Source organism: Anabrus simplex, chromosome 6, assembly GCF_040414725.1.
Source record: "Anabrus simplex isolate iqAnaSimp1 chromosome 6, ASM4041472v1, whole genome shotgun sequence".
NCBI lineage: Eukaryota > Metazoa > Arthropoda > Insecta > Orthoptera > Tettigoniidae > Anabrus > Anabrus simplex.
The window spans coordinates 120932458-120958873 of NC_090270.1; the positions used below are offsets into that span (position 1 = coordinate 120932458).

The 26416-nt window shown below is 41.8% G+C and overlaps 1 protein-coding gene across 2 annotated transcripts in view; it reads left to right on the forward strand.

The window, feature by feature from the left end:
• The window catches only part of LOC136875532 (dipeptidase 1), a 139001-nt gene that overhangs the window by 85442 nt on the left and 27143 nt on the right, over window positions 1-26416 (forward strand). For both annotated transcript variants that reach the window (XM_067149077.2, XM_067149078.2), the window contains exons 6-9: window positions 6329-6395; window positions 14775-14951; window positions 22399-22486; window positions 22568-22643. In XM_067149077.2, the coding sequence (XP_067005178.2) occupies window positions 6329-6395; window positions 14775-14951; window positions 22399-22486; window positions 22568-22643 (408 nt within the window). The remainder of the gene's footprint in view (window positions 1-6328; window positions 6396-14774; window positions 14952-22398; window positions 22487-22567; window positions 22644-26416) is intronic.

Below are 26416 nucleotides of genomic sequence, written 5' to 3' on the forward strand. Positions count from 1 at the left end.
ACTACTACTACTAAAAATTTAATTCCTCCCCTGAAGGGGGAGGCGGGCCTCTTAGCCAGTGACGCCGCCTCTCAGGAAGGGAGATTTGTTACGGTGAAGGAGATGCTCGGAGAAGGTGAGGTGGTTGGCGCCCGTGGCCTATACTAGGAACTGTCCCGGCATTCGCCTTAGTGCAGGAGAATGGAAAACCACGGGAAAACCATTCTCAGGACAGCCGACGGTCGGGGCCAGCTCTGATGTGGTGGTGGTGGTGATTATTGTTTTAAGAGGAAGTACAACTAGGCAACCATCCTCTATATAACACTAATCAGAGGGAAAAGTGGAAGGGATCCGACACTTCGAAAAATGAAGATATCGTACAAAGAAAGACAAGGGCCACGAAAGGCGTGAAAATGAAAGACTCCCTGGCCCTCGCAAACCTAATAGCGTCGGGGTCGGAAAAGAACAAGAGTTGACCAAGAGAGGTCAGACAGGATAGATGAAAGTGAGGAGCCTGGCACAAGTAAGTGGAAGCAATGCCAGGACCCAGCTTAGGGCCTCGTGGTCGCCAACCCACGCTCCAATGTTCAGAGCCCCTGAGGCCCCTTTTGGTCGCCTCTTACGATAGGCAGGGGATACCGTGGGTGTTATTCTACCGCCCCCACCCACAGGGGGAAGCCAGCTCTGAGGTCCAGCCCTGTCCCGTAGAGCCGTGGCCATCGGTCCTCTGCTCGGTTGGCCGGTGAGAGTGCAGAGCTGTTGGACCACGGACCAGCCGTGGCCACTTGAGGACTGAGACCCAGTCTGCATCTACCGACCTATGCTATTTTATTGCGTAAACATAATATACTCCGCCCGGTGCAATGCTGTAGCTATGCTTGCGCCTTGACTCCGCTTATCGCCATCTAGTCTTTAGTCAGGTGCTCCCGGCTCCGTAACTCTGCCCGCGCTCATGCAATTGGCTTAAGGAGCGGGCATCTCTCATTGTCCACCTATTAAATAGACGTTGTCGCATCAAATTAAAGAGCATTTTATTGGTTTTTGGTACGAACTATGTTGGGCAAATAAATTGTTCAAATGGGCACGTCAATTCATGTTACGATAGTATTTTTGCTCTGGTAAGGTCTTTTTAACCATAACTCATACCTTTGGTGACTCGGAGCATCTGTATACAAGATGTGGGACATGTTTAGTCCCAGTGCGAGCTTGTATTTCTACGTGACTGTTGATAACGTGATCATAGCTGCGGAACCTATAAATATATGCGGAATCCAAATCACGGAACGTACTTTTTCATGTTAGAAATCTCACATGTATTAGCCGAGATTCGAACCGCGGCTGCCTTATCAGAAGCTAGTGACTGTGTCACTCGGCGATCAGGCCCTCCACTTCCCAACCATTAAATATGTTTGTTGATAGTCATTGCCGTTATGACGACAACCTTTGATGTTTGTGGTGGTGGAATTATTGCTGTAAGAAGAAGTACAATCTGGCAACCAGCCTCTTTCATCACTAATCGTAGGAAATAATGGAGAAAGCTCGATTGTTCTATGAATGAAGTTATCGGCAAAAGAAGGGCCACGAAAGGCTTGAAAATGAAAGATTCCCTAGGCCTGAAAAAGCTCATACCCTTGGAGTCGGTCAAGAATAAGAGTTGACCACGGGAGGAGATAGAAAAGATGAAAGTGAGGAGACTGACACAAGTAAGTGGAAGAAATACCAGGCTTGGAAGAAATTCAGTAACTGCGCCACAGGTATTGTAACTTTGTAATGGATTTGAAATAGTACAAATCTTTTGTAGAATACCTGGTAGGGGAGAGGTGTGTTCACTGCCATAGCCAGGAATTCACCCGCCGGCCTCCAGAAGTACATTTACTTTGATAACCTAATGTAATTTAGCACCCACCATTCTTCATTGCTGAAGCACGTTGCAGTATTTCCATTGGCTGACACACAATCGGATATGACGTCATTTCAAGCAACCAAGTCAAATGTATTTCATTACCAACCCACGCACAAAACACCCACATCTAATAGTTTTGTGCAGACCAATGGCTTTGTCACTAGCCTGAGTAATAAATTGAAGTTCAAGAGTTGGCATTCTTGTGCACCAAACAATCACATCGACCGCAAAAAGTCCGCGATGAAAGAAACAAACGACAGTGCAATCGCGCCTATATGTATCCGCTGAAAACGTAGCGTAGTAACTGAACTTATGCCGCAGATTTAGTCTGGACCCCGTGGTGAACGCTCCCTGTGGTCTCCCTTCAGTCGTCTCTTGCGAAGGGCAGATACTACCGTGAGTGTACTCTACCCCCTCCCCACCCACAGAAGCAGACAACATTTCAGGAAACACCCTGAACACAAAATTAATGTATTTTTCATGTTTAAAATCCTATCTTTTTGGCTGGGGTTCAAATCCCTCAATGGCGATTTATTTCGTAGTCAGCTATCCTGTACGTGAATAGTTAAAAACTACAGCGACAACCTGCTTGGTCTCGCTGTCTTGTAGATTTTTTTAAAATTTCGTATGGTGATTACTAACCTGGTTGCAGCCTTTGCAAGGTAGACCCTCCGACCAGGGTAGGTGGCATCTGAAATGCGTAGGAAACTGTGCGTTAGTGTGGTGTAGGGTGTGTGGGTTGCAGAAAAGGTGGAGACAACACAAACACCCAGTCTGGAACCTAAGGGATTTACCATTTAAGATTAAAATTCGTGGACCCAGTCAAGAGTCGAATTCGGGATCCCAAGAACAGAAAGTCAAGGCGCTGGCCACTCAGGCATGCAGATGACGTCTTGCAGCTAAATGTCTAGGTTGCACTGTACAAGACTGAATATATTTTGAAGATAATAAGTACTATACATACTTTATGTTTGTCTCACTTGGTTTCACATTAACCTCATTTTCTGTTCTATATAGAGACCCCTGTCTTGATATATAAATTTATTATGGAACTTCTATAAAAGCTCTGTAAATGTCACTATATAATATTTATTCATAACTATGCATTTAATCCTTATATTTAAGTTCGTTGTTGTCTCGAGAAGTATTTGTAAATGACCTTTAAACTGTGAGCGATTTTATATCTACAGTGGGAAATTCAGAGATCGCATGTCACTGTAATGCGAATTTTTTTTTATATTATTAGCTTTGAAAATGCTATATAATTAGTAGACCTGGGATTTTAAGGCAAATGCCTATTTCGTTCCTTACGAAATAACATGATTTTTGTTAAATATGTTGACGTTTCATGAGAAATCCCTTGAGTTTTATAGTGCCCTAAAATGCCTATTTGGACCTTTAAAGCCTATTTTACTATTTTAGTGCCTAAAATGCCTATTTTCTATATTTAAAATAAAATTCAACTTCTGCAATTTTTACAATCACCCAATGGACATCCCCGGAATGAGCAGAACACCAGAGGGTGGGTTTTTCGCAGAAATGTCGTTCTTCCCAGACAGCTGTCACCAAAGGAATGCTGAGTGAAGTGTGGAGGTGGAGGATTAGCTCAGAAGAACAACGAGCAGGTAGTAAAGGACGTACTGTGTCGAGTGACGGGGTGAGGGGGAGGATTATCTAGGAAGAACAAGGAGCAGGTAGTAAGAAGGGACATACTGTGTCAAGTCGCCAGTGAAAGAAAATCTGTTTAAGTGAATATAGTTCATCATGCCTAAAACGAAATCATCTAAGAGTGCTCTTATACAACAATGGCTTGTACAATTTCCAGGGATGACTTTTGATGGCAAGATTATTTTCTGCCAGTACTGCAATAAACAGGTATGTGCATATATCTTAAAATTCATATTAATCTAAAACTAAGGTTGTGATATTGGCTCCTCTAATTAATTGTAGAGACCTAGTCCAGGCGACCTGGGTTCGATTTCTAGTATCGGCAGTAATTTAGAAATCTATGAGGTCTGGAACGGTGTTGACCCAGCATCGTGAGGACAACCGAGAAGCTACAGTGAGCAGGGGTCACGGAGGCAAGGCAATACGGCTGAGGGATGTATCGTGCTGACCACACGCCACCCAATATCTGCAAGCCATGAGCTGGGCAGCAACCGTTATTGAAAGCCAAGGCCCTTCGGGGACTGTAGTGTTCTTGTTCTTAATGAACTTTAGAGTAATAATGGCTTAATTTAAATAGTTCAAAATTACACATTTTATTCAATAGCTCACCTTTTCTATTCATCATCTTAGTTTCTGATTGACATCACTTTATCGTGTTTTAGATTTCACATGAGAAAAAATGCCACCTTCAGCAGCATGCAGATACTGCCAGTCACAAAGCGAAAGCAGCCATGAAAAGTAACATTAGACAGACTCTGCTCACACAAACTATATCTCCTACAACCCATAATGGTTTCTATGCTGATATGTGTAGAGCCCTATTTGCAGCAAATATCCTCAGGAATGCTGTGCATAATCCTGTTTTCTGAGATTTTTTACAGAAATACACCAAGCAGCACATCCCATCAGCATCTACATTAAAGAAAGCTACTTACATATTTGTTACAATGGGGTCATTTTGTTAATCAGGGAGGATATTCAGGAGTCTTGCATATCGTTATGTGTGGACGAAACCACCGACTCTGTGGGCATGTACATTGCTAACCTTATAGTAGGAAAACTGGAACCCAATCAGGCATCTACCGCTCACCTCCTTTGCTCTAAACAGCTTGAGAAAGTCAATAGTCAAAGCATTGCATACTTCATCGACAAGGGGTTGCAATTATTGTATCCTGGGAGTGTTGATGATTCTAAAGTCCTTCTCCTTGTCTCCGATGCTGCTTCCTACATGATTGCCACTGCACCTCTCCTGAAAACTTTCTATCCTTCTTTAATTCATGTTACTTGCATGTCCCATACCTTACATAGACTCGCAGAAACAGTTAGGGCCGAGTTTCCTGCAGTAAATACTCTTATTTCAACAATGAAGAAAGTGTTCTGTAAGGCTCCATCAAGAATAGCCATCTTTCGGAGAGAAACTCCCCTCTATTCCCCTTCCACCGCAGCCAATCATCACCCGTTGGGGTTCCTGGATGGAAGCTGCCCTGTATTATGCAGAACATCTTGAGGAAAACATGACTGTGATAGGCAAATTGCCTTTAACGGACAACTCTGCATGTGTGTCGTCTGTCGAAGAGCTGTTAAATGATCGTTCCAGTGTTCAGAGAGACATTGCGTATATTCAGACAAATTTTTCATTTCTTCCAGTCACCATTACAAAAATGGAGGAAAAGGGAAACAGTCTCAAACAGAAATTTTCTCTAATTGAGGAAGCTGAGAATAACAGACAAAGTGCTAGGGGCAAGGTAGGGGATAAAATAAGAGACAAGTGGTCTATTGTACTGCAGAAGAACCCAGGTTATTCAGTGCTGAAACGGGTACATCAGGTAATGGATGGGGAAAAGGTAGACTTACCAAGTGAAATTGAATTGAAAAATGTAGGTAAATTTCCCTATGCCCCTCTAACATCTGTGAGTATGGAGCGCTCTTTTTCTGATTTCAAAATGATTTTAACAGACAAAAGATACCGCCTTACTGTGGAAAATTTGGAGAAGATTATTGTTATGTACTGTAAAGCAAACTACGAATGAAAGTACTGTAGGAATGTTCCTCACAAATACTAAATACATACTCCATTCGCGTTTACACCGTTATTGGATGCCTACAGTGCTGTAATTGTGTACAGTGATTTTAGTATTAAGGTTTTAGATCAGTACTGATAATGATATATCATATAATCCATAAGTTTTTTGACACATGACTTTTTTATATTGTTTTTGATAAATGTCTTTATTCTGTCCTAATTTTGCAGGTATTTTGGTTAAGAATAGGGATACCACGTTTGTTAAAGTAAAAGAGTATAACGTTACACTTTAAGTGTATATTGTAATATTTTAAAGTCTATTTCCTGCCTATCCACACATTTTAAAAACATTTTTAAGTGCATATTTTCTCTTTTAAAAGGCTATTTACTTGTTTTAAGAGCCTTTTTTAGGCGCCTAAAACTAATTTTTTTAGAGCCTAAAATCCCAGGTCTAATAATTAGTGATAAGCGGTATTCGACGAAAGAATACCCTTGGAAGTGCAGGTTAGCAGTCTATTACATCCACCATCACATTTGTTTAGTAATAACGATAATAGTACCGGTAAAGTAACAGTGCAAATATGAGTTAAAAATGGAACTCCTTTGTGATTTTCAAAAATAGACATCCTGCAATAATTTGTGTATGTAAAATTAGAAAAAAAAACACTTATTTCATTAAAAATGATAGAACATTTCATTAATATAAAAATATTTAAAGAAAATCTACTTTAAAATGAATATTCTATATATTCCAGGGCGGACAGTTCTCCAGAGGATGAGAAGGAAAATCCGCAGTTCAACGGCCTTACACCATACGGGGAGGTAAGAATTCATATTTCATCATTCATATTCGCTCGTGAGAATATCGGCACTACTGTACATATGAAACTAATTCAATTTCATTCCAAATTTAGGTTTATATGTATTATTATAAGCCTCCGTGGCTCAGGCGGCAGCGCGTCGGCCTCTCACCGCTGGGTTCCGTGGTTCAAATCCCGGTCACTCCATGTGAGATTTGTGCTGGACAAAGCGGAGGCGGGACAGGATTTTCTCCGGGTACTACAGTTTTCCCTGTCATCTTTCATTCCAGCAATACTCTCCACTATCATTTCATTTCATCTGTCAGTCATTAAGCATTGCCCTAGAGGAGTGCGACAGGCCTCGGCAGCCGGCACAATTCCCATCCTCGCCGAAAGATGGGGGCTTCATTCATTCCATCCCTGACCCGGTCACTGACTGGAAAACAGGTTGTAGGTTTTCGTTTTCGTGTATAATTATATATACAAATTATTGCTGACAATTAGAAATGAGCACTGTTTCGCGCAAAAGGATGTGGTGGTGCAATATAGCCGGAGCATTACTGCAGCGTTTGAGATTTGTTTTGTTTAATTTAATCAAATAAACCCCATGACACTACAGCTCTAATTGGCTACGGCTCTAAAGTGACGGCTACCCATCCCGAAGATTACAAGGCGAATCCTCTGGGCGGTTATTCGTGGCTTTCTAGACCCAGGCCACAATCACATCGTCAGATAGCACCTATTTGTTCTCGCGAAGGCTGAGTGGACTTCGAAACAAGCCGTCAGATCCAGCTAAAAATCCCTGACGTGGCCTCGAATCGAATCCGGAGCGTCAGGGTAAGTGACAGGCTCACTACCCCTAGACCGTGGAGCCGGCTTCAATATCATCGTAATTACTGTATAACCAAAATACGAAAACAAGTCAAATGAAAACCTTAAGAATGCAATAACAATTCGAAATGTCGCGCCATAGTCCTGTCTATTGGCAATACTATTACAAAGGCTTTAAAAAATCTGTATTCTATAGGTAGCACTGCGCAGACAAGCAAACACCAGCCAAGTTCAGCGCAACAGTGGCCGCCCCATATCAGACATACATGAAAGAAGAAAAGCGGTCTGTTATTCGGTTTTCTGAGTGGTGAAGGTGTTAACCTTATTGAAATTAATCGACAAATGACGATTCAGTACTGTAACGCATGTTTTCCACAGGAGCAACATTACAACACACACTTTCCATGCTACATTTTGAGTGTCTTCGCACATCCTCCATATTCACCAGACCTCACCCCTTGTGATTACCACATGTCTGAACTACTCAGGAGGCGCTGGAAGGATAAAGGCGATGCACAACTGGCTGCGCAGGATTTCCTTTTCTAGAGAAATCCATGTACTTTGAAAGCACTAGAGAACTTGCACTGAACGTAACACAGATTAAGTAGAAAAAATGAATGTATCTAAATTCATCCGCTAAACGGAAAAGCATAGAAGCATGGATATGTTTTTCTCCTATCCTGGTACGCATAGATGATGTACACCGGTTGCCATGGTTACCGTGATGTTGGAAAATTGTCGACGTAAAACTGCCCACGGTAATTCTTTTCTTTTAATTTGTTCTACGTCGCACCGACACAGATAGGTCTAAGGGCGACGATGGGATATGAACGGGCTAGAAGTGGAAAGTAAGCGGCCGTGGCCTTAAATAAGGTACAGCCCCATTATTTTGCCTGGTGTGAAAATGGGAAACCACGGAAGACTATCGTCGGGGCTGCCGACAGTGGGGTTCGAACTCACTATCTCCCGGATGCAAGCTCACAGCTGCCCGGTCACGGTAATTCTAGATAGACACCCAGTCCAAAGACGTATCCGTGTTATTTTTTTATTTATTTTTTTTTTGCTATGGGCTTTACGTCGCACCGACACGGATAGGTCTTATGGCGACGATGGGATAGGAAAGGCCTAGGAGTTGGAAGGAAGCGGCCGTGGCCTTAATTAAGGTACAGCCCCAGCATTTGCCTGGTGTGAAAATGGGAAACCACGGAAAACCATTTTCAGGGCTGCCGATAGTGGGATTCGAACCTACTATCTCCCGGATGCAAGCTCACAGCCGCGCGCCTCCACGCGCACGGCCAACTCGCCCGGTGTATCCGTGTTAAATCGCTACAGTACCACATTCGCTCTGTAAGTAAAATGAATATATATATTTCGTTTTTCTCGCCCTCGTATAGTCGTGATATTAAAAGAAGCGTTCTGACAGCTAGCACACTGCCTGCCTGGCTGGACAGAGGGGAGTAGGAGTATGGCTAACATGGAAACGTGGTCAGACCCACTACGGTTGCCATGGAGACGTGCCTGCTGCCCACCTGGAGTTGCTTGGAGTTGCCAAACCTTTCATTTCTCGCACGCTACCACAGATACAGCGGTCTGAATTAACTCGAGAGCGAGAAGGAGAAAGGAATGTAGGAATGTGTCCAGTAGCGGCGACTGAGAATTAGAAGTGTGAGGGAGCACAAAAATATATAGACAACAAAAAGTACCCGGGTCTGTGAGGTATAACGAGAAGGGTGGGGGGTACGGGGGGTATACATCAAAATTTGAAAAAAAAAAAAGTATTAAGTATTTGATGCTCTCTGAGCAAATTACGATAGAGGTCAAGGTAAACAATTTGCCAACTTAAGTGTGGTGATAATAGTATCGTACATGAAGACTTTCACCAAAGGAACAATAATTACGCATGTATTACAATCAAACAGAAGTACGGTTTGATTATGCAATTAAAAATATTTTAGTATTTGACTACACACTAACAGAATGATACTACATAGTTGGAACTGAACAGACCCATTGAATGAGTGAGACTACCAGACTGACAAATGCATGCTGCTAGCGGGTGATCTTGGCAAAATTATACCCCTGCTACCCTTCGTCGCTGAGCATGCTACACATTACTCCGCGGGTCTCCACTACTTGCTGTGGCGCTGTACAATTTGGTAAACCGCGACGAACGACATTTTGTGCGTATTCCCGCTAATTATTTTTCGTAATAATTAAATTAAAGATAATCAGCTGAAAAGACAATAGGCTTTGTATGAATTCCTTCTTTATAATTCCTACTTTATGGCTGCTAAAATGGATTAAAATTTTATTTTCTCCACCAAGTCGGTGGGCGATTGCCTCTCACCTCGTCCCCCCTAATCGCCGCAACTGAATGTGGCAACACTGCGCTATGGCACTACAGTAGGCCCAAATGCTTATTTTAATAGTGGGACTGTAGTCCGATTTCCTGTATAACATGTGGATTAATTCGGAAACACATGCGATTATTTTAAGTGACTGGCCTAACGTGTGATAGACCATATTGTTTCACTAGTGCACAAAATGCTGCGAACCAGATTACCTCAGAATATATTTCAAGTGACTTTCTCCTTTAGGTACAGTACCCTCAAGATCATCAATACGATCTCTGCTGTCCATCCCCACTCACCACAGTAGTAAATATAAGTTTGTTCGTAGGTCGAATTATTCGATTTATCGACCATATGCGCATGTGCGGTTGGCAACTAGTTTGAAAAGCGACAAACTACTCGTAGTTTCCACTATGAACGGAAGTGGTTGGAGACGTCAGCTCTTTTCAACCAATGTGTTGTGTACTCTGCAAGCTAAAGAAATGAATTAGGATTTTATTCTTAACATGGTGAGATAACTACGTGTACTTAGACATAAGTACAGAAGTGGGGGCTATATTTCTCTATTTGGTAAATTTTGCTTATTTTGTAGATTACTTCAGGAACTAATCACGGCCGTGAGGTAATTCTCAGGTCGGTTATAAAACGAACACTGGGTATGCGCGCGCATATTCTAACTCGCTGACTGAAAGAGTTTTCGTCCAGGATCAGAAACAATTCCAACGGTTTGCTGATGGTTTCCATCAGTTTGAAAACTTTGTACGAACAACACATTAGCAGTCCACAACTCTGATGATCGCTACTGCGAACGCGAATTTGAATGTGCACATGCGTCGGATAGTTAGCAACAGTTTCTGACTGTACTACGAACAAAGCTTTTTAACAACTCATTAGTAGCGGGGAACATACGTTCCTGGAATTTTCTCCCGGCTGAAATTGGAGACATAAGTAACCTAAAACTATTCAGAAGAATGTGCTAGAAATTTTACCTACATTGAGATTAATTTATTCTACGAAGCACCCACAAAAGTTAGATTATTAATTTATATAAAAAAAATGTTAATGTAAGGCTAGTAACATTATAGTTTAAATTTTTCGAGACATAGTTTTAATTATAGTAAATTCTATAAATTCTGTTAATAATGTTTATTTTTATGATTCTTTAAATTTCAGTTAAATTACATTTTATATTAACTTTAAATGATAATAAAATTACTTTTAATTTTAAGTAGTTACATTGTTTATTATGTTTATGCAGGTGTATAATTATATGTTTGACATAATAGCAGGCTTCATAGCCTGAGGCCCGCCATGTACAGAAAGTCATAACTGCAAAAATAAATAAATAAATAAATAAATAAATAAATAAATAAATAAATAAATAAATAAATAAATAAATAAATAAATAAATAAATAAATAAATAAATAAATAAATAAATAAATAAATAAATAAATAAATAAATAAATAAATAAATAAAACATTCCTCCTTATTAGCATCTAACCTCCACTAGTTTCGGTCTAAATTATGCAGACATCTTTGAACAGAAATTAATTCAATAATTTCAAGAACGAGATTTAAGTTCACTTGTATCTCAATCAATCAATACTGATCTGCATTTAGGGCAGTCGCCCAGGTAGCAGATTCCCTATTTGTTGTTTTCCTAGCCTTTTCCTAAATGATTTCAAACCGGGCGAGTTGGCCGTGCGTGTAGAGGCGTGCGGCTGTGAGCTTGCATCCGGGAGATAGTAGGTTCGAATCCCACTATCGGCAGCCCTGAAGATGGTTTTCCGTGGTTTCCCATTTTCACACCAGGCAAATGCTGGGGCTGTACCTTAATTAAGGCCACGGCCGCTTCCTTCCAACTCCTACGCCTTTCCTATCCCATCGTCGCCATAAGACCTGTCTGTGTCGGTGCGACGTAAAGCCCGTAGCAAAAAAAAAAATGATTTCAAAGAAATTGGAAATTTATTGAACATCTCTCTTGGTAAGTTATTCCAATCCCTAACTCCCCTTCCTATAAATGAATATTTGCCCCAGTTTGTCCTCTTGAATTCCAACTTTATCTTCATATTGTGATCTTTCCTACTTTTATAAACGCCATTCAAACTTATTCGTCTACTAATGTCATTCCACGCCATCTCTCCGCTGACAGCCCGGAACATACCACTTAGTCGAGCAGCTCTTCTTCTTTCTCTCAATTCTTCCCAACCCAAACATTGCAACATTTTTGTAACGCTACTCTTTTGTCGGAAATCGCCCAGAACAAATCGAGCTGCTTTTCTTTGGATTTTTTCCAGTTCTTGAATCAGGTAATCCTGGTGAGGGTCCCATACACTGGAACCATACTCTAGTTGGGGTCTTACCAGAGACTTATATGCCCTCTCCTTTACATCCTTACTACAACCCCTAAACACCCTCATAACCATGTGCAGAGATCTGTACCCTTTATTTACAATCCCATTTATGTGATTACCCCAATGAAGATCTTTCCTTATATTAACACCTAGATACTTACAATGATCCCCAAAAGGAACTTTCACCCCATCAACGCAGTAATTAAAACTGAGAGGACTTTTCCTACTTGTAAAACTCACAACCTGACTTTTAACCCCGTTTATCAACATACCATTGCCCGCTGTCCACCTCACAACATTTTCGAGGTCACGTTGCAGTTGCTCACAATCTTGTAACTTATTTATCACTCTATAGAGAATAACATCATCCGCAAAAAGCCTTACCTCCGATTCCACTCCTTTACTCACATCATTTATATATATAAGAAAACATAAAGGTCCGATAATACTGCCTTGAGGAATTCCCCTCTTAATTATTACAGGGTCAGATAAAGCTTCACCTACTCTAATTCTCTGAGATCTATTTTCTAGAAATATAGCAACCCATTCAGTCACTCTTTTGTCTAGTCCAATTGCACTCATTTTTGCCAGTAGTCTCCCTTGATCCACCCTATCAAATGCTTTAGACAGGTCAATCGCGATACAGTCCATTTGACCTCCTGAATCCAAGATATCTGCTATATCTTGCTGGAATCCTACAAGTTGAGCTTCAGTGGAATAACCTTTCCTAAAACCGAATTGCCTTCTATCGAACCAGTTATTAATTTCACAAACATGTCTAATATAATCAGAAAGAATGCCTTCCCAAAGCTTACATACAATGCATGTCAAACTTACTGGCCTGTAATTTTCAGCTTTATGTCTATCACCCTTTCCTTTATACACAGGGGCAACTATAGCAACTCTCCATTCATCTGGTATAGCTCCTCCGACCAAACAATAATCAAATAAGTACTTCAGATATGGTACTATATCCCAACCCATTGTCTTTAGTATATCCCCAGAAATCTGATCAATTCCAGTCGCTTTTCTAGTTTTTAACCTTTGTATCTTATTGTAAATGTCATTGTTATCATATGTAAATTTTATTACTTCTTTGGCCTTAGTCTCCTGCTCTATCTCGACATTATCCTTGTAACCAACAATCTTTACATACTGCTGACTGAATACTTCTGCCTTTTGAAGATCCTCACATACACACTCCCCTTGTTCATTAATTATTCCTGGAATGTCCTTCTTGGAACCTGTTTCTGCCTTAAAATACCTATACGTACCCTTCCATTTTTTACTAAAATTCGTATGACTGCCAATTATGCTTGCCATCATATTATCCTTAGCTGCCTTCTTTGCTAGATTCAATTTTCTAGTAAGTTCCTTCAATTTCTCCTTACTTCCACAGCCATTTCTAACTCTATTTCTTTCCAGTCTGCACCTCCTTCTTAGTCTCTTTATTTCTCTATTATAATAAGGTGGGTCTTTACCATTCCTTACCACCCTTAATGGTACAAACCTGTTTTCGCATTCCTCAACAATTTCTTTAAACCCATCCCAGAGTCTGTTTACATTTATATTTACCGTTTTCCACCGATCATAGCTACTTTTTAGAAACTGCCTCATGCCTGCTTTATCAGCCATGTGGTACTGCCTAACAGTCCTACTTTTAAGACCTTCCTTTCTATCACATTTATTTTGAACTACCACAAAAACAGCTTCATGATCACTAATACCATCTATTACTTCAGTTTCCCTATAGAGCTCATCTGGTTTTATCAGCACGACATCCAGGATATTTTTCCCTCTGGTTGGTTCTATCACTTTCTGAATCAGCTGTCCTTCCCATATTAACTTATTTGCCATTTGTTGGTCATGCTTTCTGTCGTTCGCATTTCCTTCCCAATTGACATCTGGCAAATTAAGATCTCCCGCTACAATCACATTTCTTTCCATGTCGTTTCCCACATAGCTGACTATCCTATCAAATAATTCTGAATCCGCGTCAGTGCTACCCTTTCCCGATCTGTACACTCCAAATATATCAAGTTGCCTATTATCTTTAGAAATGAGCCTTACACCTAGAATTTCATGTGTCTCATCTTTAACTTTTTCGTAGCTTACAAATTCTTCTTTCACCAGAATGAACACTCCCCCTCCCACCCTTCCTATCCTATCTCTACGATACACACTCCAGTGCCGTGAGAAAATTTCTGCATCCATTATATCATTTCTCAGCCATGATTCAACTCCTATTACAATATCTGGTGAATATATATCTATTAAATTACTTAATTCTATTCTTTTCCTTACAATACTTCTACAGTTCAACACTAACAATTTTATGTCATCCCTACTTGATTTCCAGTTCCCTGTTCCCTTATCACCGCTCCCTAGGCCATCCCGTTTCCCTGAATGTACCTCCCTATTACCCTTCCAAACAAATTTCCTAACCTATACGTACCACTGCGGTTTAAATGAAGGCCATCTGAGCGCAGATCCCTATCCCCTACCCACCCATTTGGATCTAGAAATTTCACTCCCAGTTTCCCACATACCCACTCCATAGTCTCATTTAAATCCCCAATCACCTTCCAGTCAGTATCCCTTCTACACAGTATTCCACTAATAACAATCTCCGCTTTCTTAAACTCGCTCTCGCTCTGATAAATACTTCTTCATAATAGTCAGTGCCTTCACACGCTGAGCTGTCCTCTTTCATGAACTTTCTCTACTCCTCATTTTCAGGATAAATTCGTATTCAGCGGCTTGTTTTAAAGGAAAATCATATTCGTCCTCTAAAATGTCCTTCGGTGAACAGCAATATCATTTCATGTGACAGATGAGAAGAATGTTACTTTTTATTTGACAGCTGGTGGTGAAGGAGCTCAACAGACTGGGGATGATGGTGGACCTGTCACATGTGTCGGCACCAACTATGAGAGCCGCCATTGAGATCTCTGAGGCCCCAGTCATCTTCTCACATTCGTCCGCTCGCGCCATCTGTGGACATCACCGGAACGTCCCTGACGACGTACTCAAGCTGGTCGTAAGTATCATGAATGGCTCGGCTTTATCTTAGGCATAAGTTACGAAATCATGGAGACATTAATGTATATAATGAATCCTAACAATACAATATGCCTTTGGTAGCGAGATTTAGTGTTTACAGTGTACTATGTCTTCGGGTATGAGCTAGAATAAATTTGTTACTTTCATTGATCTGTCTCAGTCTCATCCTTGTCTTTGACAATGTGAAAGTGACCGAGGTAGCTAGTAATACCATTCCTTATGCAGCCAGTCCCTGTTATGAATGGTGTGAAAATACCCCTCATAGGGTTGGTTGGTGCATGCATTTCAGGGGGCTTGGCAGACTGATATGTAATAGCAATTTCTGGCCCGGTTAGGAAATCAACGGGAAAATACCTCACTCCTCATTTCCGTAGTGCGCCTCTTCAGTGACACCTAGGCTATCCATGACAGCTGTTGGCGGAGCTGTGGAGGATCAAACCAGCCTTCGGGCTGAATACAACAATACAATAATATTTCCGCATATCACCTTCCCATGTATGCGGAACGGCCAGGGGATTCGAAACCGGGAGTTGGAGATTAGTTATTAGTTACATTACTGCACAGTGCGCCCCAGTTAATAATAATAATAATAATAATAATAATAATAATAATAATAATAATAATAATACAGTCAACTTATCCGTAGCCTACCAGTAAACAAAGCTGTAAATTACCCGCGACAGTGAATGGGGCGGTGTGATTGAACAAGCCGTCAATATGCGAACACAGTAAAAATGTTCTTGGTTGGATTAATGTCTGAATAGGGTGTGCTAATGTTGGCAGTTTAGGGACTGAGGTTCAGTTGTAGAGCTGTATTTAGTCAGTGAATGTGTCAAGTTTCAATGTGTGATAAGTCCGGGTTGTTTTAACATTGGAAAATGACTGTTTATTGAGGTGACCGTTGGGTAAAGGTGGCCGTTTAAGCAGATTTCACTGTACTAAATAAATATACTCCAGCGTATATTATATTTCTACTTATAAACTAGGTTTTCTATAACATGAGTTATGAAATGTCGTTTTATGGTGGTGATGATTATTGTTTGAATAGAAAGTTGAATTGCACTACCATCCACTAATTAGAAGGGAAAAGAAGGTTGATCATTCGAAGAATTATGTTGTTGGCAAAAGAAGGACAACGGGCTACGAAGGGAGTAAATATAAAATACTTCTTAGGCTTCGCAGGCCTAAGTCGACAGGCAAGAGAGATCCTCCGGGATACGAAGACAACAAGAGTCGACCAAGGAAGGTCAGATAGGAAAGATCAAAGTGAGTAATGTGGCACGAGTAAGTGGAAGCAATGTCAGACTCAGCTAGGGCCCTGTGGTCACCAACTCACGCTCCCAAGTCGAGAGCCCTTAAGATCAACTTTAGTCGCCTCTTACGACAGACAGGGGATACCATGGACGTTTTGTATTGTACAGTGCACACGCACAGGGGGAAATGTAGCTTTTAAGACAGGAATAAATCCTGCACCACCTGAGATTTGACTATCGTATCCATGGTTATCGATTTAGCGTTCCTGAGATAGCTGAAGCTCAGTCTTACTGTTGTTAATCAGTTTGTATGGTCTTCAATTTTACGAGGGCAAGACAGTATCTGCAATTTTGCTCTAATTATTTTTAAGTTGGCTCCACTGCGCTGTGTGCTCGCCAGCCGCAAGATGGCACCATAGAGCCAACCTATAGAGAATTAGAGCAACATTTCAGATACGTATTGACTTGCCCACGTATTTCCTCATAGCAGGGAAGAGTAAGGTGTAATTGTTTAACAAAAATACACAGACAGGTCTTATGGCGACGATAGGATAAGGAAGGGCTAGGAGTGGGAGGGAATCAGCCGTGGCCTTGATTAAGGTACAGCCCCAGCATTTGGCTGCAGCGACAATTGGGAAACCACGGAAAACCATATTCAGGGCTGCCGACAGTGAGGTTCGAACCCACTATCTCCCGGATTTAAGCTCACAGCTGCGCGTCCCTAACCACACGGCCAACTCACCCGGTTAAATAAATATATTCTTCCTCTTCCTTTTTCTACCGCTGTTCCCTCACCTGTGGGGTCATGGGTGCGAACTGCGTCGCACATGTTGATTTGACCCTATTTTACGGCCGGGTGCCCTTCCTGACGCCAAACCTATATGGAGGATGTAATCACTATTGCGTATTTCTGTGGTGGTTGGTAGTGTAGTGTGTTGGCTGAATATGAAGAGGAAAGTGTTGGGACAAACACAAACACCCAGTCCCCGGGTCAGAAGAATTAATCAACGGCGAATAAAATCCCCGAGCAGGCCGGGAATCGAACCCGGGACCTTATGAACCGAAGGCCTCAACGTTGACCATTCAGCCATGAGTCGGGCACCCGGTTAAATAAAAATAAAGCAGATAATATACATAGATATTTGATTTGGTTATGTCATGGCCTGTTTGTAATCTATTCTTAGGAAAAAATCTCTGCACAGATGTAAAATGTTTTATTTTTCCGTTTAATCTCTTTGAGCCAATGTGTCAGCTATCAGCTTCATCAGAACAACAGAGTTACGTCCTGTTGATTGTGCACTCTGTGGTCAAAGGTACTATTGAAGACAACTGATATTTAAGCTAAGGGAGGTATAAAGATGTTTCAGTGTACTAATGAATTTACATAGAAACAACTACTGTAAACTCAAGCGCGATAAAATGAAAGTCATAAAACGAGAACGATAAAATTATGGCGATAGGCAGCTGTGATTGGTTGAAATTCCTGATATTCCTAGACCGGATTGGTCATTAATTCATGAGCCAAACAGTCAAACTCGCCAATAAACCCTATGTATTTTAAGGAAACGTCCTTCATACAAGTTCTACTTTCCGTGAAATCCCCATATTGTCCATTTCCTCAGAAGATAAGATGTCTGCCTATCACTCGTTTTCAACATGAACAGGCTATTAACAAAAGAGGTTACCCTTGTTCAGCAGTTCATATCCTAGTCCTGTTCTAAGCACCAAACTATTAAGCATCACTATCGTACTTACTTGTGCCAGGCTATTCACTTTCATGTATTCTATCCAACCTCCCTAGGTCAACTCTTATTGTTGTCCGACCACGACGTATTAGAGCACTCGAGGCCTAGGGAGTCTTTCAGTTTCAAGTTCTTGTCTTTCTTTGGCCGATACCTTAATTTTCGAAGTCTCGGATCCTTTCCGTTTTCTTCCTTTCTGATTAGTGTTATATAGAGGATTGTTGCCTAGTTGTACTTCCTCTTAAAACAATAATAATCACCACCATCACTGTCGTATAATTTACAATGTAACAATATACAGGGTTATTCAAAAGGAAGGAACAGATTTCAAACATTTATTTCTTCCAAACTACAAAAAGTAGAACCACAATTCCAAAGTTCCTGGACAGACAAAGGTTTAAAATTTGAACAATCCATGTAGAAGCGCCGCTGTTGCAGGTTCCAATCCCTGCCGCATTGGCGCTGGTGCTTGACGTGCCTGACCGCATTGCGGGCGGCGCGCTGGTGCTTGTTATTACAAGATATTAGAATCATTCCTTATTGACGGTTTTCACTTTACAAAGGAAAATTTAATATGTCCTCCTTTCTTCTTCATGTACAAAACTGAGACAGGACTAACCTATGTAGACATGCTTCAAAACTGGTTATTTCCCCAAATGTAAGATGATTCCGATGATTTCATCTTCATGCAGGATGGTGCCCCGCCTCATTTCTCTCAGCACGTTCGACGTTACCTAAATGACACCATTCCAGGATGTTGCATTGGAACAGGAGGATAAAAAGATAACCTTCATCGCCTGTGGCCTCTCAGGTCTCCAGACCTCACTCCTTGTGATTTTCATCTGTGGGGTTACATAAAAGACCGTGTGTTTATCCCCCCTCTTCCGTATGCCTGACACTCTTTAAAGTTTGCGACATGACATTGTTGAAGCTGTGAATTCGATAACTATAAACCACCTGATTTGTGTGTAGCAAGAAATGAGCCATCGTTTTGATATTTGTCGTGCAACACATGGTGCTCATATTGAAACCTTACAGAAGTGAAAATTGAACTCTTTCTCTTTCCAGAAACGTTGGAATCGTGTTTCTATTTTTTTGTAGTTTGGAAGAAATAAATGTCTGAAATCTGCTCCTTCCTTTGAATAACCCTGTAGATACCATTAACTCCTCTGATGAGGTTGACGTCAGGAAGGGCATTTGGTCGTAAAATCTCGCTATGAAGTTATATCTCGCTTCATATCCGACCATATAGAGAAAAGGTAAAAGGGTTCGACATACATCTATATGTATTTATGTGCAAGTATAAATAGCGGTTGTGTACGAGAATTTATCGTTCTGCAAAATTCAGGCAGACTGTTGACGAGTGCGCCTCGTGTAACAGGGTCTGCACTGGGCCGGGAGAGGAAAGTCACAGCAGTTGGTTGAAGTGACTTCCATCTGCACTCTAGAGGCAACATAACACTGTGCGCGTTCTCCCACTACTTAGATAAACTGTAATCAACCTGCACTATTAGTGTAGCTCCTTGGCTGAATTGTCAGCTTTGAGCCCTTCATTCAGAGAGCCCCGGGGTCAATTCCCGGCTGGATCGGGGATTTAAATCGCGTGTGATTAATTATTGTAATTCGGAAACTGGGTGTGTTTGTGTTTGTCCAAACACTCTCCTCTTCATATTCAGACAACACACTACACCACAAACTACCAAAGAAACACGCAATAGTGATTACATCCCTTCACATAGGTTTGGCGTTAAGAAGAGCATCCGGTCGTAAAAGAGGGCCAAATCCTCATGTTCAACACAGTTCGCAACCGCGATCCCACATGTGCTGAAAAGCGGTAGTAAAATAAGAAGTGTATTGGACCAAATTTATACCATATTAATCCTTCTTATCATCGCACCAGTCGCCATAGATATACATATTAGATGATCAGGCTGACTGGTTCTCAAATAATAGTTTAAAAAACATAAAAAACCGATGGTGACGACAAAATGAGGGGTATTAGGCAGGATGAGGAGTCAGGTAGATTGCCATTGTTTTCCTCACTGGGCCAGAAACTGCTATTGCAGAATGACCAGTTTTATGAGCAACACCTTTTATAACACTCATGACACACTAGTCGTGTTCCGAATGTCATTACTTAGCACCACCAATAACCCAGCAGCTGCCATATTGTCACAGCCATGAATCAGTTTTGCTCTGGCCTGTGCCGCAAGATGAAAACTTTGGGGCATAAGTAACAGCAACTACTTTTTCTCCATTTTCACGGTACTAACATACTTTCTTTTCTAATCTGTTTACTCTCCAGAGTTCGCTTTTCCCTCGGACTCAGCGAGGGAGCCCACCTCTACAGCCTCAAGGGCAATGTCTTGGAGCGTGAGACATTGGGTCGGGGATACAACTGGGAAGAAGGACCAGTACCTCGTCCAGGCGGCCTCACCTGCTATGCTGAACAGGGGCCTTGTGGAAGGATGGGAAGATTGGAAAGGATAGACAAGGAGAGGGAGGGAAGCGGCCGCGGCCATAAGTTAGGTACCATTTGCCCGAAGGAGAAGTGGGAAACCACTGAAAACCATTTAGAGGATGGCTGAGGTGGAAATCGAACCCACCTCTACTCAGTTGATCTCCCGGGACTGAGTGGACTCCATTCCAGTCCTCAAACCACTTTTCAAATTTCGTGGCAGAGCCGGGAATCGAACCCGGGCCTCCGTTGGCAATCTAGCTAATCACGCTAACCACTACACCACAGAGGCGGACGGTGCTACCATACAATGGTCATATGTCCTGGAAAGCATGACACCCATAGTACATGGACACAGCACGAGATGGCGGTGTATTGGACAGGTAGCACTCACAGGGCGATGGGACAGTAGTAGTGAGTGAGACTCCGTGCAGAATGGATGTGACAAGGCTAGAATAGCGTGGGAAGTACTAGAGCACCCGCCATGCTTACCGGACTTGTCTCCGTGCGATTTTGATCTCATCTCCAAAGTGGGAGACGGTTTAGGTCACGAGAGGACATTGATTGACAACGCTGTCAAACATGAAATTGCAAAATTCGCACATGGTGAGGTGACTGGCACCCGACGTGTCCCGCATCATTGGCAACGAGTTTTGGACAATCTAGGGAACTACTCTGAGGACTTACCGTAAAGGTTACTGTACTCTTTGAGAATAAACATTATGTAGCACAAGGATTTCCTGGTTGACAGTTTCCTCGCTTTGTATCCAACACCTGGTAAACCTACTCGCCATACCCCTGCACCTTACGTTACCCACTCCCATCTCTATATTTCCATTTACTGTTGATGGAGGAGAGCAGGGAGTGATATGTAGATAAGTAGCAGAGAATCAGATCTCCTCACACTGCTGTTAGGGTGTGTCCTGAGCGGTGTCCTAGGTCAGGTCTCAGCTGTCTGACTGTGGGCACACCCGCTCTGACGCAAGCCCATTGTGAGTAGACTGTTAGTTAGGCAATTGGTTTTGTTTGTTTTGTTTTGTGTGCCTTTTTTACGTCTGGCTTTATTCAATAGGGCTGTCCATTATTTATATCTTTATAGTGGTTTTTTTTTGTATTTCTCAATTCGGCTTGTTTTGTTTGAATTGGTTTTGCATTGTATTTGTTTGTTTTTTGTTTGTTCTTTCTTTTCTGTTTTCTCCGCAAAGATTAATTAGGTTGAAAAACTGTAAAATCTGGAGAAAATTAATAATACCGTATCATATCATATTTCCATTTGTCTGGTACCGAGCTCGATAACTGCAGTCGCTTATGTGCGGCCAGTATCCAGTATTCGGGAGATAGTAGGTTCGAACCCCACTGTCGACAGCCCTGAAAATGGTTTTCCGTGGTTTCCCATTTTCACACCAGGCAAATGCTGGGGCTGTACCTTAATTAAGGCCACGGCCGCTTCCTTCCCACTCCTAGCCCTTTCCTGTCCCATCGTCGCCATAAGACCTATCCGTGTCAGTGCGACGTAAAGCAACTAGCATTTGTCTGGTAGATCCTGCATCCCTGCCATAAATAGTTCCAATGGCTTGTGCCCCAACCCTCGTACATCCATCAAGAAATGGCAATATGGCGGATGTATCGTCGTTGTGGTCAAAATACCGGTAACGGTACGTGACGATTTTGAGGGGACAAATACTGACCCGCAACACATGTATCGCTTGGAACGAAAGTTCCCTGATATTTCTCATGCAATACTGAACGTTAGATGACAGCACCTTTCTGGTCAGAGTTCTAAGTTGAAATATTATCACATAGCGGTTCTTCTAGGAGCAACGATGACATAATACATCGTGTCAGACGGAAAACTGCAATGCTAATCCCAAGATTATGGAAGCAGACGGGACTGAGTACATTGTTGTTTGAAATGATAATGATGATGACGACGATGATGATGATGATGATGCTTTCTGCTTTATATTTCAGGCTGCTAATAACGGAGTTGTCATGGTGAATTTCTACTCCGGTTTCATTGTGTGTGAAGACCGAGACGCTACTTTAGAAGATGTTGTTGGTAAGTCCTGGATTCGAGCTTAATTTGTTGACCAGATTAGTAGTGATGAACAGTTTACTTATCATTTTAATTGTGTTACAGCTCATATCAACCACATTAGAAATGTGGCCGGCGTAGATCACGTCGGAATTGGTTCAGACTACGACGGTGTTGAGGAGTAAGTACTTAACGATGCAAATTACGATATTTCCAAAATTTCTCTCTTTCTCGATTTATTTACCCATGCTCACTTAATGTGAATAATAATAATAATAATAATAATAATAATAATAATAATAATAATAATAATAATAATAATAATAATAATAATAATAATAATAATAATCGAATGACCTGGACTATCGACGCCATGTGGCTGTCTGCTCGTTAATTTCGACGTCTCGTTTTATTCTAGGCCTACTAGATGGCAGAGAAAACCCAAACTTTCTTGGGCGTCTATGGCTGTGTTTTAATTAAATTTGTCGTGTAAACATCAATTGTGTCACCCGATATCCTTTACATGCCGACATCAAGTATCGAACGGACTTTTTGTCTGCCCTTCAAAAATCCGACTACGTCTGCCGGGTCTTGGGATCGAAAGGTCAACACTCTACTGCTGATCCACACAGGGAATATTGAGACACAGTTATTACAGTGCACTGGTATAAGATAGAAAAATTTTGTTGCTTTGATAAATGGGCCTCAGCCCTTATCTTTAGCTTTGACAGTATAAAACAAGTAACACCATTCCACCGCGTTGTGTGGTTCAGACGGTAGAGAGCTGGCTTTCTGAGCCCTAGTTTTCAGCTTCTATGCCAGCTTATTCCAATCTGATTACGTCGTACCGACACAGATAGATCTTATGACGACTATGGGATAGGCAAGTGCTGGGAGGGGAAAGGAAGCGGCCGTGACCATAATGAAGGTACAGCCCCAGTATTTTCCTGGCGTGAAAATGGGAAACCACGGAAAACCATCTTCAGGGTTGCCGACAGTGGGGTTAGAGCCCACTATCTCCCGAATGCAAGCTCACAGCTGCGCGACTCTAACCGCACGGCCAACTTGCTCCGTCCAGCTTATTCCGCTGATATTTGAAGGTCCTCAAATAAGCCAGCTTCATGTTGGTAGATATTACGTCTCGTAAAGGAACTCCTGCGGTACGAAACGTTGGCACCTCGGCGTCTTCGAAAAGCTTAAAATGAGTTAGTGGGACGTAAAATCAATAGCATTATTATTAATCCCATTCCTTATATTCAATGTCCCTCTGATGGATGGTGTGAAAGTTCCGCCGGTAGGATCGGTTGGTCTGTACACACATGCACAGAAATATTGTCCCGACGTAAACAATCAACACTGCTCTACTCTAGTAGTGAAAAGTAGGGGAGGAGGTGAAGGGATAGTGTTGAAGGTCACTCACCCATAGAAGGGGAACAGGTTGAACGGGTAGTATAGTACTGAAGGTACAGTGTGTACATTCCTATACATCCACCACTGTGTCCGTTTCAATTATAACAGTCTTGTAGCGGGCTGTCTACTTGCAGCAATACATTAAGCGAGGAGGTGGGGGGACTCCATGCTTTGTTTATATCGGACAACTATTTCTGTGTATGCGCGTACATCTTAGTATGTTTGATAGATTGATATGTAACAAACGCGGCTGTGAGCTTGCATCCGGGAGATAGTGGGTTCGAATCCCACTGTCGGCAGCCCTGAAGATGGTTTTCCGTGGTTTTCCATTTTCACACCAGGCAAATGCTAGGGCTGTACCTTAATTAAGGCCACGGCCGCTTCCTTCCAACTCCTAGGCCTTTCCTATCGGATCGTTGTCATAAGACCTATCTGTGTCGGTGCGACGTAAAGCCCTTAGCAAAAGAGATATGTAACAACACTCTCTGATTTGGGGAGGAAAGCAACGGGAAACTAATTCACACTTCATTTCCGTAGTGCGCCTTTTCAGTGGCATCTACTATCAACTTCTGGGTACCGTGGCCGTGTAAGAGGGGTCTTGCTATTTCCCGCGGGGAGATAGGGGCAGTCTACCTGCTTGCGTGAGCGTCAGTATGAACAGGTCGCAAGACATCGTGTTGGAGTGGGGTCAGGCGTACGGTGTGCTGCTAGTGAACACTCTGGCAACGTTTTCTGTCACCATGGCATGAGTCAGCGTGACGTGCAACATCACCAGTTTTTTTTTACCTTTCCATACGGCCAAAGATCCCGGCAACTAACAACAGGCCTTGTATGACAGCTGATGGTAGAGCTGTTGGTAAAGCAACAGAAGGCTCGATAGATAAACATCCCCTTCCTCCATGGCGCTAGAGCACTTATGGTCTTTGGTCTGACAAGCGACCGCTGCTCAGCCAGAAAACTGATTAGAGGTGACACGTGGTCAGGGTGACGAATCCTGTCGGCCAGTATCCAGTATTCGGGTGATAGTGGGTTCGAACTCCACTGACAGCAGCCTTGAATATGGTTTTTCGTGGTTTCCCATGTTAACATGAGTACTTTCATTAAGGCCACGGCCGTTTCTTTCCTACTCCTATCCCTTTCCTGTACCATCGTCGCCATAAGACTTATCTGTGTCGGTGCGACCTAAATCAAATTGTAGAAAAGAAATCATCTCGGCCATCATTATAGGCTTCCTAGGCTGGGATGGCTACTCCGATGGCTTTCAGATTGTTCTCACGTGGGCTGAGAGGACCTCAAACCAGCCCTCAGATCCAAGTAAAAATCTCTGACGTAGCGGGGAAGTGACCCCGTGACCGCCCGATAAGAGATTGGCTCGCTATCCTGAGACCGCGGAACCAGCATGACAGACAGACAGACAGACAGATAAGGAGACATACTGGACACATTCGTATCTCTGTTAGTATATGAGGCTATTGGTATCAAAAGGAGCAATCTCCACCTTCCTGCACTTTACAGTGGGAGTGATTTTTTATCTAATGCATTTCCATTCACTCTATCTGGGTGATTTTTGTCTTATATACACAACAGACAGGCTGTGAACGAGTAATCAAAGAAAACCTACCATATAATTAATGGTTAATTAGGTATTTTAAATTGTATTTCGGAGATTGTCCCTTTTGATACTGTAACGAAAGCTTACATTCTTTACCCGATACCTCCATTTCGAACTCGAAGTTGGGCTGCCTAATCAGATGAAATGGGGTCGCTCAGCGGATACCTCAGGGTGTTCAGATGCCAAGTAAGACATGAAATCTTACTTAAAAGTTACGCTTTACGTGAGTATGAAAAGATTAACAACGCACGGGAGACGCCTATAGAATCTCATGACATAATTGTAATAATCATCAACCAATTTCTTAAATCTAAGTATTCAACGACGTGAAAACTGGTCATGACCAAATGGAGTACTTAATTAATCAATAACTCACTTAGCTAAGCAACTAACTTACCAACTAGGCTATAATGAAAGAATTCATGACACATAAAAATGTAGAAAAATAAACAAGATATTTATTGACTAAATATTGGACTATTAAATTGGAATTTTATCCAAGGCCTTACTTGTCATTGCGTATTTACAATTGTGGATTGTGAGTCAGCGCTGGCTCGTAGGAAGAGAAATAATATCTAGTATTAAACTATGTAGATCAGTTCCATCATGAAATCAAAATTGAGTATGTACATATTTACAATCGATCATTGGACATCTAAGGTCCATTCTGAAGTTAAATCATAGATACAACACCAACATAATTAAGTTGTTACGAGAGCTCATTTGCTTTAAGACTAATTAAACAAGTCTGAATAAAACACCCGGTTAAGCTGAAGTGTGTATGAAGTCCACTAATAAGCTCAAACTTGAAATTAAACCAAATTATAACTTTAAATTGCAGGACTGAACTGTATATCACAGTTATACTTAATCGCCAATCATATTAGAAGTGAGCGTTGAGAATATTAAATAGTAAATCGTAGCTGATACTC